Raw genomic sequence first — 12,922 nt, forward strand, 5'->3', positions numbered from 1 at the left:
TCATCCATCACGAGAGGTGCTTTAACTACATGGACGGAAAAAGCCCTTCCATCGCTGCAGGAAGCAGCTACAATATGGTGCTCTAGCAGCATAGATGCAGACCCATCGCTGTGCTGCTGTAGGGTGGACATAGCCTGAGTTCAGCTGCAAGCCCTCGCTTTAAATCCAACATTCAACTCAGTGGTGATTCTATTTAAACAACACAGCTCACACAGACGGGGGTGGGGGGGGGTTATAACTAGGAAAATCAGAAATAACTTTCACTTGTTTACTAAAACAAAGATAAAGCCTGTGAAGAAATGTAATCTGTCAAACTAAGTTGCCATTTCAACAAAGCATGTGCAGGTTGTCTGACAATGGACACATCCGGTGGGTTGATAAATCAAATACATCAGCTAGATTACAAAAGCAATCTGGCACTACCACCAGAGAGAACGTGCTTTCTTTTCAGGAAAAGAAAGATGAAAATAGTTAACTGAAGCCAAGTCTTTATTATTACAGTAACTCCCCACTTAACCTCCTCCCGCTTAACATTGTTTCAAAGTTATGTCACTGCTCCATTAGGGAACAGGCTTGTTTAAAGTTGTGCAATGCTCCCTTATAACGTGCTGCCTGCTCTGTCCACTGCTTTTAAGATTCTCTGGAAGAGCAGCGACTTTACAAGGGGGCATTGCACAACTACTTCTTCTGCGCCTCCTCCCCCTCCCTCCCGGTGCTTCCCCCACAGCCAAACACTGTTTGGCAGCACTTAGGACTTGGGGGCGGGGGGGAAGAGGAGCGGTATTTTTGCAACCATTTCTAACATTGTTTATCCAGGAAAGTTCTGTACAGAAGCAGTATTTTGTTTTTATACTATTTTGCTTGATTTTCAATTGGGTTGACATGACTTATCTGATTAGAACTAAGATTCACGTGCTCCCAAAGTCTTTCACTGAACGATACTGCAAATAACTGGGATACGGACTAAAAACATTCAATCAATATTGCGCTTGAGGATTTATTCTGCACAATTGTTTTTGTTTTAAAACAGCTTTATCCTTGACTTCAGATGAAAAACTCCCCATCGTTACCTTTTTAAAACGTCTCATCAGCACTGTCTTATAGCAAAAAGCCAAGAAACATTTATACAAAACCTTATTTCCCCTTCAGCTGTGTACACCTTCTCATACTTCAGCCCTGAATATTATACTCCCGACACAGGCACGTCCGGTTTGGACTACAATCCTTGATAGTCAAGATGACAAGTTCCATTTAATGAAATGGTTCACATGGAATAAACTATTGAGTAAGACATTTTTCCAAGCAAGAAACAGGCTGCTACACTTTACACAGCAATTCTTCAATCAATCTTTCATTCACCAAAAACCCTAAGACCAGATTATGGTTTACCTTCAGTGCAAATCCCAGTGGCAGGAAGAACAACTCTTTCTGAAAAATGAAATTCAGCATCACCGTACCATTTTCCAGGTAGTGAAGGTTCATGTTTATAGCAGTGTGCTCATCCCTAACACAGTGCATCGATATACCTGCCCAAACAAGCATAAGCAAAGATTCACTTATACAACATAGAAACTATTGACTGCATGCTATCGAGACTCCAAAACAAGCATGGTCTTTAAATGCTCCAGATACAGTTGAGATTTCCCTGGGTAGGGGCACTGTATGGCTCAAAGGCATCGTACTGAGAGAGTATGTCACACTGGTAGATAGCTAGTGCGAGTCATTACCACAGGCTGATTTTCAGTATTCTGCTTGAAATGAATTAGAGGTCTGACTTTACTACAGGATGGGTATCCACATCATAGCTGGCCCTCTTGCTGGCGGTCTCAACAGAGAGATCAAGGATTAATAAAAAAGAGGGCCTGATTCTCCACTGCCTTCCACTATTTTAGGTCTGATTTGCAAGGTATTTCAGCATGAGTAGTCTCACTGACTTCACAATCTTAAAATTAAGCACGTGCTGAATCAGGCCATAACCTTTTACACTAGTGCAAAGTGGGTGCAAAATGCGACTGTTGTGATCTGGTATCATTTTATACTCACTGTACAGCGTACATGACACTACAATGTGTAAGGCAGTGGGGAATCGGGCCCGTGGCGACTAAACTACTCTTTTATTACTAGATGTAGCAGCAGGGCAAGAGTTCAGACAGACTGAACTTAGGGAAACAAACTACAGATCCTGCACCACCATCCTTCTAGATCATACAGTCATTGGGACAAGGACTGTATTTGTATGTCTTACAAAGCAGCTTCAAGCTCATTGTCAAAAATGTACTGGTTCTGTGAATAAATATAAACAACGCATTTTTAATGAAGCAGAACACAACGCACTGACAGGTAGGATTTTCATTAAAAACAAGGTGCATACATAGTGAGTTTTAATATGAAGAACAGGCAGGATTCAAAGGAGAGCCATTACCAATTATGACACTGAGCCTTATGATGGAGGTAGTGCAGATTCTATTTTAACTGTGGATAAATCTCTTTACTACCTTAACTTAGTGCAGGGAAAGAAAATTCGGTGTTGCCTATAGCACCAACAGACTTCTGTGTCTATTGGACTGATGTTCTCAGGTTCATTTCCATTACACTCTGCTCACAACGTAAGCTGGACCACCCACAATCAGGCAGAATACAACCCAGTATCACCCGATATCAATGGTTCAGATTACAACAGTCAAAAGCCATCAACCTAGCTTATGCCTTATATAATGTAATTAGCCTTTTATTTTCACAAGCACTAAAATTCATCCAAATGTTAAAAGAATTGCTTTTTCCAGCACGGGGCTTCTCCCTTTTCAAGGAACAGAATTTCCCCTCATCTGAGCAAGCTGCCATGTTTATGTACAACACAATTGCATGACCAAAATAGAAAGCAATAACTAAATACAGTTTGTTTATTCTCAAGCAACTGTCTTACCAAGGTGATGCCCCTAACAAAATCACTACACTTACCATACTCTGTGTAACCAGGGCCTCGGCTTTTCCATTTGGGTCTTATCATTGCAATGGGAAAGTTTCGTCTAGGCATAATCAGCATTCTGATAACTTTTTCTATACCGTTAACTATAAAATAGCCTCCCATTTCCTGACAAGAGAGAAAGTGCTTTAAAAATTAATACACCAAAGTTCAAAGATCTGAGTACAGAGTACCTTTTATACAAGAAACCAAATGGAAGTGAGACAAAATTAGCTCTTATTGGACAGTAAAATACACACCAACTTGTGTGTGTGTGTGTGTAATACATGGCAAGTTGTATTGACGTGCTCGGGATGCATGCATCACTCACACATAACCGGTAAGAGCGCATTAGGGAGGTCAGCCCAAACAAGTGCCAATAAACTGGTCATACTATTATAAGCTCTGTATATTCCATGTATTTTACGAAAACAACTATTTTAGTGGTGTTTAAAAGAATTATTTGGACTATTTCTTGTATCCATATAGCTGTAAAGCCAGATGCACTAGTTACACTAAGTCCAACTGTAGAGGCTGCAGAGAAAATGAGAAGACAAGACAGTAAGTAAAAGAAACCTCTAAAATGACCTGTAACAACTTTAGTATACATGGAAATATCAGAATTTTAACATACCATATCTTGGGCCCTTTCAGAGCTACTAGCAAGCACTAGCTACTAAGATGCTCCCCTTTCCAAGTGTAAAATTCCTGTTCTGAGGGATATAAAATATTGGATTTAAAACTTTCCCCTGATCTGAATACTCCCTTTCCCCGCACGAGGTCTCTGGGTAGCAAACTGGGAGGAAGAAAAGCTCTATTCCACATTTGGAGAAAAGAACATGATGGTGCGTCCAACTGATTTTTAAAAATGTCAGCTCTTAGAAGCCATCTGAAATACCAGACAAAGCCTCAGGTGTGCAAAGTACAGGAGAAGGGGCCAAATACGCATGATACATGCACATTTATTGCATGGCTTTGCAATTTAGCATGTGTGTGACACTAACATCCAATATAAAAATTAATTCCAGAGAAAATTCTCTTCACCTTTACATGTTTGTTCAAATTACGAGTGTGCAGTCAAAGTTAGTTATAAAGATGCAGGATATGTTGCTCTGGGCCTGGCAATAATAGGGTATCATTGTAGATTACACTGACTGAAAACAGACTAATTGTTCATCCATTTGGTTATTTACTTTGATTGTAAACTGAAAAGAAATTACTACACTTTTAAGAAAAATGACAGCACTATATGGTTCTGTATCCACATATTCAATTTATCACACAGAGCAGATATAAAAGCCTCAACAGCCAAAGGGAACCCGAAAGTAATGGAGAAGTAAAATCTATGGCTATGAAGGGGAAATGTATCACCTCCAAAGAGCTCTACTGTAAGACTCTCACCATCAGCCAGGGGCCCCAGTACCACTGCTTAGCGGTAGCTGGCAGCTAGGGGGCAGAGAGCACTCAAGCCTTCAATTCTAACACCGAGAACAGAAGCAGCCCCATGTGCCTCCAGCAAAGGGGAAGGATAGTTTTCCAGAAGCAGCTGCACATCTGGAAAGTAACATCTAGTACCAGTAATGGTCACTGCCTGCATGAGTCTGAGTACTCCATGTGCTTTTACCTTCTCAAGAGGAGGGTTATAGGTATCCCAAAGGGCAAATAACCTGAAGCCACCTTGAGGACTGAGACTTATGACCCAAGAGAAACTACACAAAATCTTTACAAATGGTGTAAACTCAGAAAATATGCCAGATTGTGCTTCTAACTAGATATGCCAAAATCCTTTAAGCTAATGTAAAACCCACTTCCCTTGCCACATGGTAAAGAAGATATTCCTGCCCCACCAAAAACCACTGTTACCTCTTCTTCCTCATGGTGTTCAATCAGAGCTCTGGGAGAAAGACTGTGCAGATTGCACAGCTTCGATTTCACCATGATTGGAACGTATCCCAGGGACTGTTTAATAATCCCTTTAGGAATGCCATTCACTGACCAGCTGATGTCAGCCTGCAGGGAAACAATACAGCAAATTATTAGGAAAGTTAAAATAACAAGATAATGATAAAATATAGCCAGCTGTCTTTAGAAAATGAGCTACATTATGAACATTGTATGTTCAATACAAAACTATAAATAGCAAAAAAATTATACTGTCTGCAAAGAAAACAATAATTAGTTATAATGCATTATATATACACTAAGAACAAAGATATACAAATTATATATTATAGTGGATGCACGGTCACATCTACTACAGTTCAGATTATGTTGGGACTTTCTTTATAATTCCATTTTTGTTCATTTATAATGTGAACAAAAATTTCCCATGTGTTGTCTCTGCATGAAGTGAGGGTTATGGTTTTGGGGTTGTTTTTCTTTGCAAAGTTTAAACAAAATTATAAAAGTTATGCCAGGATGAACAAAACTCTTACAATGGTGGAATTAAAATATATATAACTTAGGTAGGTCCCACTGTTATTTACAACCCCCCAAAGTAAGTATTCGTGCTTATAATGTTTATAGACTTCAAGGCATAAGTGTGCTGGTATTTTTAATCTGTCTGCAATGTTAATTGTGTAAAACTTCACAATGGTTTCACAAAAAAACCCAAGAAGAATTATTCTGTATAAATGCTACGGCTCCCTCTCCCAGGAAAATCAGATTGCCTGTTCAAGACTCTTACTGCTGCTGAAGTCATAATGGAATTCCTGCTCCTGTAACAAAGAGGAGCTAAAGCATACCAATAAATTGGAGAAAAAAATCTCAGATTTCAGTAAAGGGAAGAGATAAATACTTTTCTTCCCTTAAATATACACATATCTGGAAATCTGTCTAACTGCAACTACTCAGACAGGCTACAAAACCAGAGAAAATCAAAACAATGATCACAGTGGAATTCAGCAGAGGGGCGATGGAATGAATTTAGAGCAACCAGACAAGACAAGAATTGTTATTAGATTTATCTATTCTGTTGATATAGGTAGTTCAGGGTCAAAAATTAATTTAAGTTTATCTGACACTCAATCTTCTTAAGCACAAGGAGTTTATAAAGTACAGTTGATCTCACGAAGTGTTAGAAAAGTGCATCGTTTAGTGGTCTCAGCAAAGGACTGGGAACCTGAAACTCGGGTACTTTTGGGCAAGTCATAACATCTCTACCTGTAAGAAAGGAACAGTATCTACTCCTGCCTCAGAACGGCAGTGTCAGGGGTAGTTAACTGATGTTCCTAAACTGCCTTATAGATTTAAAAAACAGGAAGCTAATGATTCTCTTTTGGTCACTGGTCCTGAATTGTTGCTCAGAATTTCTTCCCGATCCACTAAATGTTACTAAGTTGCAAGATGTCACCTTTTAAAACCCACATTCCCCCACACCTCAATTTCTATTCAGAAAGTATATTAGTAAGCAATATTTTATGAACCATTAGTTAAAAGTTGGGATTTCAGTCTTTCATGAGATACAAATTTTGCTGTGTATGAATGTTCTCAAGTCAGCAATCTCTGTATACACGTGGGAACTAAAATGGGGGAGAGCAGAAGCAAGAAAGTTGTTTCAGGGTCTAATAAGGCTCTCCTTGTTCAGCGCACAGGGCTCTTTCCAATGTGGCAACTGGGAGAGAGATATGTGACACTGCTCTCTAGGGAGTACTGCAGTACACTTCTCCAACAATAGACCAAAATCCCACAGCAACCTAAATGGTAATTAAAAAAAAAAAAAAAAATCCAGAGAAAGGGAAGCCAATGCACTCTATGAAAACAAACTCAGTCTTATCTTGTGCAAGTCTCCCCGCTTTCTCCTTGTTTGAGATGTCCTATGTATCACACCCAACCTAAATTGCAAATTTCATTCTCTCTGCAAAGAGCCACACACACCTATGACTAAACAGACTGTGACAGATACAGCAACTTGTTACAATATCTTTGGGAAAATCTTACTCAATTAAATTTAAGTATCTTCGGGTTCAATTGTTTTAAATGAATGAGTTACGTATTATTGTGGGCTGGGACTGAATGTTACCTCTTGAGGGAGGAGATGTGACAAACATGAGGCCTGGGGTTTCAAAGGACTATACTGATCATTGTGCCAGGCAATAATGGACTTTTGAAACAAGAAATGTTAAGTGTTTTTCCTGGGAAATATCTGGGAAGAGGTGAATACAAATTCCCCACCTCCGGTTATGAAAACCCCCAGTCTTTTGAAGCTACACCCTGAAAAGGGGGCCCACTATCTACAGATCACCTGTTATATGAGGCCAAGATGTATAAAGGAAAGACTGAACTACTCACAGGGTGTTCATAGGCTCTGTTGTTATTCGTAGTACGTTTTTACCTTCAAGGTGCTTGCTTACAAAGACCTGTGTGGTAACTTATAACAGCAGCGATTACGCTGTTCATAGCAAAGTGCAGACACTGACCTATTTAGGTGGACTGGCTTGCTGAGATATACCAGAGCAGGCAAGCATCTGTGCAGCCTGGAAAAACCTGGGTCAGGAGGGAGAGTGACATGGGTCTCCGCCAAAGAGAGGTGATGGGTGAAGAGCCAAGAGCCTAGGGTAGATGCCCGAGGGACAATGAAGGGGGAATATGGGTACAGTTGCCCTGAATGGTGACATATACAAATATTTCTTTAATAGCTATCAGTATCTCTGGTGTTTTCAGGTGTAGAAACAAATGCCAGATATCATTTTGCAAAGCTAATACTCATGACTTTCTGGTGGCATAAGGCAATGGTCCTCCAACTTTTTCCATTTTGTAAAAGAGATCTTCTCATGGATGTACCTCCTCTACTAACATCCCAGTTCCTCACAGTATGGTTCCCAAACTGTTCCATTCCAAGTACTACCGGTGATCCATAGAACAGCCGTAGAACATGTGGGAAAAGGTATTTATTTACAAGCTAATGGCTTATAAACAAATATAGCACATACCAGACAGTGGAAAAGGGTAGTTTTCATTCCCTGAAAGTACTATTGTAACCATTACTACTTACGGTCAATTTCCCACGATAAGTGCTTCTGCGTCCTCTACATTCTGCTGGGTACACTTTCAGCTCTTTACAGATACTCCCTTTTGGCACCATAGGAGGATTGATGACAGCGCCCACAACTGCCAGAGTGATGCGTTCATTTTTGAAAGCAAATTCCAGAGCAGGAATAGCCTGAAACCCAAAAGAAACTCTGTATGTGTACATATACAGACAACAGTAATATGAGACTATCTATCCAGACATCAGCAGAAAAAGTAATACGTTTCCAATAAGTTCTTGGAATGTACTGGGGTCAAGGTATTGTTTCAGAAAGAGGAGGAAGTAACCTGAGGCAGCCATTTTAAACTTGATTCTGACCAAAGGGTGGAATTTTTTGAGAATCTAAAGGTGGAAAGCAATTTGGGTAAAAGTGATCATGACAGATTTCATGATACTAAGGCCTGGTCTACACTACGCGTTTAAACCGATTTTAGCAGCATTAAACCGATTTAACGCTGTACCTGTCCACACCACGAGGCCCTTTATATCGATATAAAGGGTTCTTTAAATCGGTTTCTGTACTCCTCCCCGACGAGAGGAGTAGCGCTGAAATCGGTATTACCATATCGGATTAGGGTTAGTGTGGCCGCAAATCGACGTTATTGGCCTCCGGGCAGTATCCCACAGTACACCATGTGACCGCTCTGGACAGCAATCTGAACTCGGATGCAGTGGCCAGGTAAACAGGAAAAGCCCGCGAAACTTTTTGATTTTCATTTCCTGTTTGCCCAGCGTGGAGCTCTGATCAGCACGGGTGGCGATGCAGTCCAAATCCAAAAAGAGCTCCAGCATGGACCGTACGGAGATACTGGATCTGATCGCTGTATGGGAGACAAATCTGTTCTATCAAGAGCTCCGTTACAGAAGACGAAATGCCAAAGCGTTTGAAAAAAAAAATCTCCAGGCTACACAGTGCTGCGTGACAAGCGTAACGGAAAGCCAAGACTCAAATGGACGCTCATGGAGGGAGGGGAGGGGTACTGAGGACTCCAGCTATCCCACAGTCCACAGCAGTCTCCGAAAAGTATTTGCATTCTTGGCTGAGCTCCCAATGCCTGTAGGTTCAAACACATTGTCCAGCGTGGTTCAGGTATAGCTCGTCAATTTACTCCCCCCCCCCACGTGAAAGAAAAGGGAAAGAAATCGTTTCTTGACTTCTTTCAATGTCACCCTATGTCTACTGAATGCTGCTGGTAGACGCGATGCTGCAGCAGTGAAGAGCAGTATCCGCTCCTCTCCCCTCCCTGGTGGCAGATGGTGCAATATGACTGATATCCGTCAGTCTCACCATCAGCCCGTGAGTGCTCCTGGCTGGCCTCTGAGGTGAGGCTGGCGGGGGCGCCTGGGTAAAAATAGAATGATTCCCGGTCATTCCCAGTAGATGGTACAGAACGGCTGGTAACCGTCTTCATCATAGCAACTGGGGCTGAGCTCCAATCAGCCCCCTCCCTTTCCTGTTAAAGAAAAGATTCTGTACTGCCTGGACTATCATAGCAGCATGCTGGGCTCCTCTCCCCACCCACCGCTTAATGTTCTGCCTGGACTGTCATAGCACCGGGAGGCTGCCTCCCCCTCATTTTATCTCACTAACAAGTCACTGTTTCTTATTCCTGCATTCTTTATAACTTCATGACACAAATGGGGGGACACTGCCACGGTAGCCCAGGAAGGTTGGGGGAGGAGGGAAGCAATGGGTGGGTTGTTGCAGGGCACCACCCCCGTGAATGGCATGTAGCTCATCATTTCTGCGGGATCTGAACAGAGCACCTGTGCTCTCTGATACACTGGTTCTCTAGTACACTTGCCCCATATTCTAGGCAGGACTGACTCTATTTTTAGAAAACATAAAGGAGGGATTGACTCGGGGAGTCATTCCCAGTTTTGCTTTTTGCGCCCCCGGCCGACCTCAGCCAGGGGCACCCATGATAGCAGCAGACAGTACAGAACGACAGATAACCGTCATCTCATTGCCAATTTACAATGGCAGCAGACGGTACAGAACGACTGATATGAACCGTCTCTTGCTATCATGCAAAAAGCAAATGAATGCTGCTGTGTAGCGCTGCAGTATCGCCTCTCTGTTAGCATCCGGCATCCCAGTTAACATACAAGGTGACAATAAAAAAAAAAAAAAGCTGAACGGGCTCCATGGTTGCTGTGCTATGGCGTCTGCCAGGGCAATCCAGGGAAAAAGGGCGCAAATGATTGTCTGCCGTTGTTTTCCCAGAGGAAGGAATGAGTGACGACATTTACCAGAACCCCCCTGCGACAATGATTCGACAATGATTTTTGCCTCATCAGCCACTGGGCTCTCAACCCAGAATTCTAAGGGGCAGGGGAGACTGCAGGAACTATGGGATAGCTATGGAATAGCTACCCACAGTGCAACGCTCCGGAAATAGACGGTAGCCTTGGATCATCGACGCACACCACCGAATTAATGTGCTAGTGTGGCCGTGTGCACTTGACTTTATACAATCTGCTTTATAAAACCGGTTTATGTAAAATCGGAATAATCCCGTAGTGTAGACGTACCCTAAGGCAAGGAAGGAGCGAGAGCAGCAGAATAAGGACAACGTATTTCAAGAAACACACTTTAACAAACACAGGGAACTGATAGGTAAGGTCTTATGGGAAGAAACTCTAAGGGATAAAAGAATTCGGGAGAAGAGGTAATTTCTCAAGGAGGAGACAATATTAAATGCACAACTGCCAACTATTCCGATATGAATGAAAGATAGGAAGAATAGTAAGAGGCCAATATGGCTCTGTCAGGAGCTCTTTAATGACCTGAAAATCAAAAAACGAATCCTACAAAAAGCGGAAGCATGGATGAATTGCTAAGGAGAAGTACAAAAGAACAGCACAAGTATATAGGGACAAAATCAGAAAGGCTAAGACACAAAAAGAGTTACACCTTGCAAAGGATATAAAAGGCAATAAAAAGAGGTTCTTTAAATACATTTAAGCAAAAGAAAGACAAAGTGTAGGTCTTCTACTTAGCAGGGAAGGAGAACTAATAGCTGATGGCATCAAGAAGACATAGTGTTTAATGCCTAATTTGCTTCAGTCTTCATTAAAAAGGATAATAGTGGCCAGATATTCAACACAATTCAAATTAACAGCAAAGAATACAAGCCAAAGAACAGGTTCAAGAACATTTAACTAAGGTAGATGTATTCAAGAGAGTGGAGCCTTATGAAATTCATCCTAGGGGTTTAAGGAACTAGTGGAAGCAATCTCAGAACCGTTAGCAATTCAAGCATTTATAGAGGACAGGTGAAGTCCTAGACAACTGTGGAAGGGCAAGCGCAGTAAATGGCCCACTGTCAAAACTGGCAGGGCATATTTGGTAGGGTCCTGCAGGGGTCAGTTCTGTGTTTCACCCACATATTTATTATTGGGGCATTTAGTGCACTGGATGAGGTACACCACATACTGTGATAGGTATGTGTAGGAATCGTGGCTCTTGAAAGGTGTGTTGTGAGGGCTGTTGATCACTGTGGCAGTGCAGGTATGTCCACAGGTTTTGTATCTGTTGTTCCGGCAGGATCTGGTGCCACTTTGAGCTAGTGTGTTCTGGTCTGTGTGGATCTTGCTTCTGATGAACTTGAAGAGTTGGGGGGTTGTTTGAAGTTTAGAAGAGGGGGTTCAGGAAAGACTTCTTTCAGGATGTGGTCCCCATACAACCCGAGAATGGATTGTAACTGTTTGATGATAGCCCATACAGGTTCCAGTGTGAGATCATAGTTGAGGATTGGCCTACTAAACCCAGGGTTGTGAGTTCAATCCTTGAGGGGGCCATTTAGGGATCTGGGCAAAAATCTGTCTGGAGACTGGTCCTGCTTTGAGCAGGAGGTTGGACTAGATACCTCCTGAGGTCTCTTCCAACCCTAACATTCTATGAATTCTATGAATAAACTGGAAGGGACCTTGAGAGGTCATCTAGTCCACCCCCCCCGGGATGGTTGGTGACAACTAGGGGTGTGCAGTCAAGGGAGGTTATTTCTATATTGAATCAGGTTCTCTCAGGTGAAATGAGAATCATTATGCTCTCAAATGAACTTGAGAAAAATGACAAAAGACAACAACTCCACATCACCTGTGAGTGAAGACTTTTCACAGCCATCACTCTATACCTGACCTCTCAGTTGTCATCCTCAAAGAAAACCTGCACAATGTTTTCAAAAGATGACTGTGGCAGCTTAAAGTCCTAACTTTGCTAGACACTAAAAATGGACTGAACAGAAACAACTGGACTTGTGGCTTATTACAACAATCTGTAACCCATTAACCGCCCCTCACTTCAGCTTTTCCCCAGGCGTTAATGGGCCCACTTCACCCGAATGGTCCCTTGAAATATGTGCTAACTGCTTATGCTCAACAATCTGATCCACCTTGTATTTAGCTGTGACACTCACTTCCCAGAGATGAAGCCAAGCTGTGTAAGCCTGAAAGCGGTCTCTCTCACCAACAGAAGTTGGCCCAACAACAGATATTCCCTCACTCACATGGTCTCTATGATAGCAAATAACCAGCAGAGGAAAATCCTGGCTCATTAAACCATTCCTATTCTTTGGGCCTGTCAGTGCAACGGCAGCGCAAGATCAACCTGTCATCGTGTGTATTTTAAAAAGTCGTCGTCCAGCCGCTACTTGCAAGGACACTCAGCCGACATGGTCAAGAAACCGATTTAAAGCTTGTCTAGAGAAAGAGCCCGCACCTGGCAAGCTGGGATGTAAAGCTACAGTGCTTTAGCCAACCCCAAGATCTCTGCCTTTGTGTCCCCTGCTACCAGGCACCATCCCTTCCCTCGTGTGCACGGACCTGCTCCCTCTTCAAACCCTGCCACCAGCTGCTCTCTCCTGCCCCTCTCCCACCCCCATCCATCCTCCTGCCCTGCCTCCCAGCACCTTCCCTGTCCCCTCCCC

At 42.4% G+C, this 12,922-nt stretch overlaps 1 protein-coding gene and 1 long non-coding RNA gene across 3 annotated transcripts in view; one reads left to right on the forward strand and one right to left on the reverse strand.

The window, feature by feature from the left end:
- The window catches only part of LOC142046622 (uncharacterized), a 38,553-nt gene extending 32,154 nt beyond the window's left edge, over positions 1-6,399 (forward strand). Inside the window, exon 3 of the long non-coding RNA XR_012655642.1 lies at positions 5,618-6,399. This is a non-coding gene — a long non-coding RNA (uncharacterized LOC142046622). The remainder of the gene's footprint in view (positions 1-5,617) is intronic.
- The window catches only part of POLR1B (RNA polymerase I subunit B), a 29,644-nt gene extending 21,498 nt beyond the window's left edge, over positions 1-8,146 (reverse strand). Inside the window, exons 1-4 of one of the 2 annotated variants that reach the window (XM_032770543.2) lie at positions 7,956-8,146; positions 4,826-4,972; positions 2,959-3,091; positions 1,390-1,526 (exon numbers count right to left, since the gene is read on the reverse strand). In XM_032770543.2, coding sequence (XP_032626434.2) covers positions 1,390-1,526; positions 2,959-3,091; positions 4,826-4,972; positions 7,956-8,045 — 507 coding nt within the window. In that variant the 5' untranslated portion in view covers positions 8,046-8,146. The remainder of the gene's footprint in view (positions 1-1,389; positions 1,527-2,958; positions 3,092-4,825; positions 4,973-7,955) is intronic. The other variant, XM_075064539.1, reaches the window with a different exon arrangement.
- Between the last annotated feature and the right edge of the window lie 4,776 nt (positions 8,147-12,922).

This window comes from Chelonoidis abingdonii, chromosome 3, assembly GCF_003597395.2.
Source record: "Chelonoidis abingdonii isolate Lonesome George chromosome 3, CheloAbing_2.0, whole genome shotgun sequence".
Lineage (NCBI taxonomy): Eukaryota > Metazoa > Chordata > Testudines > Testudinidae > Chelonoidis > Chelonoidis abingdonii.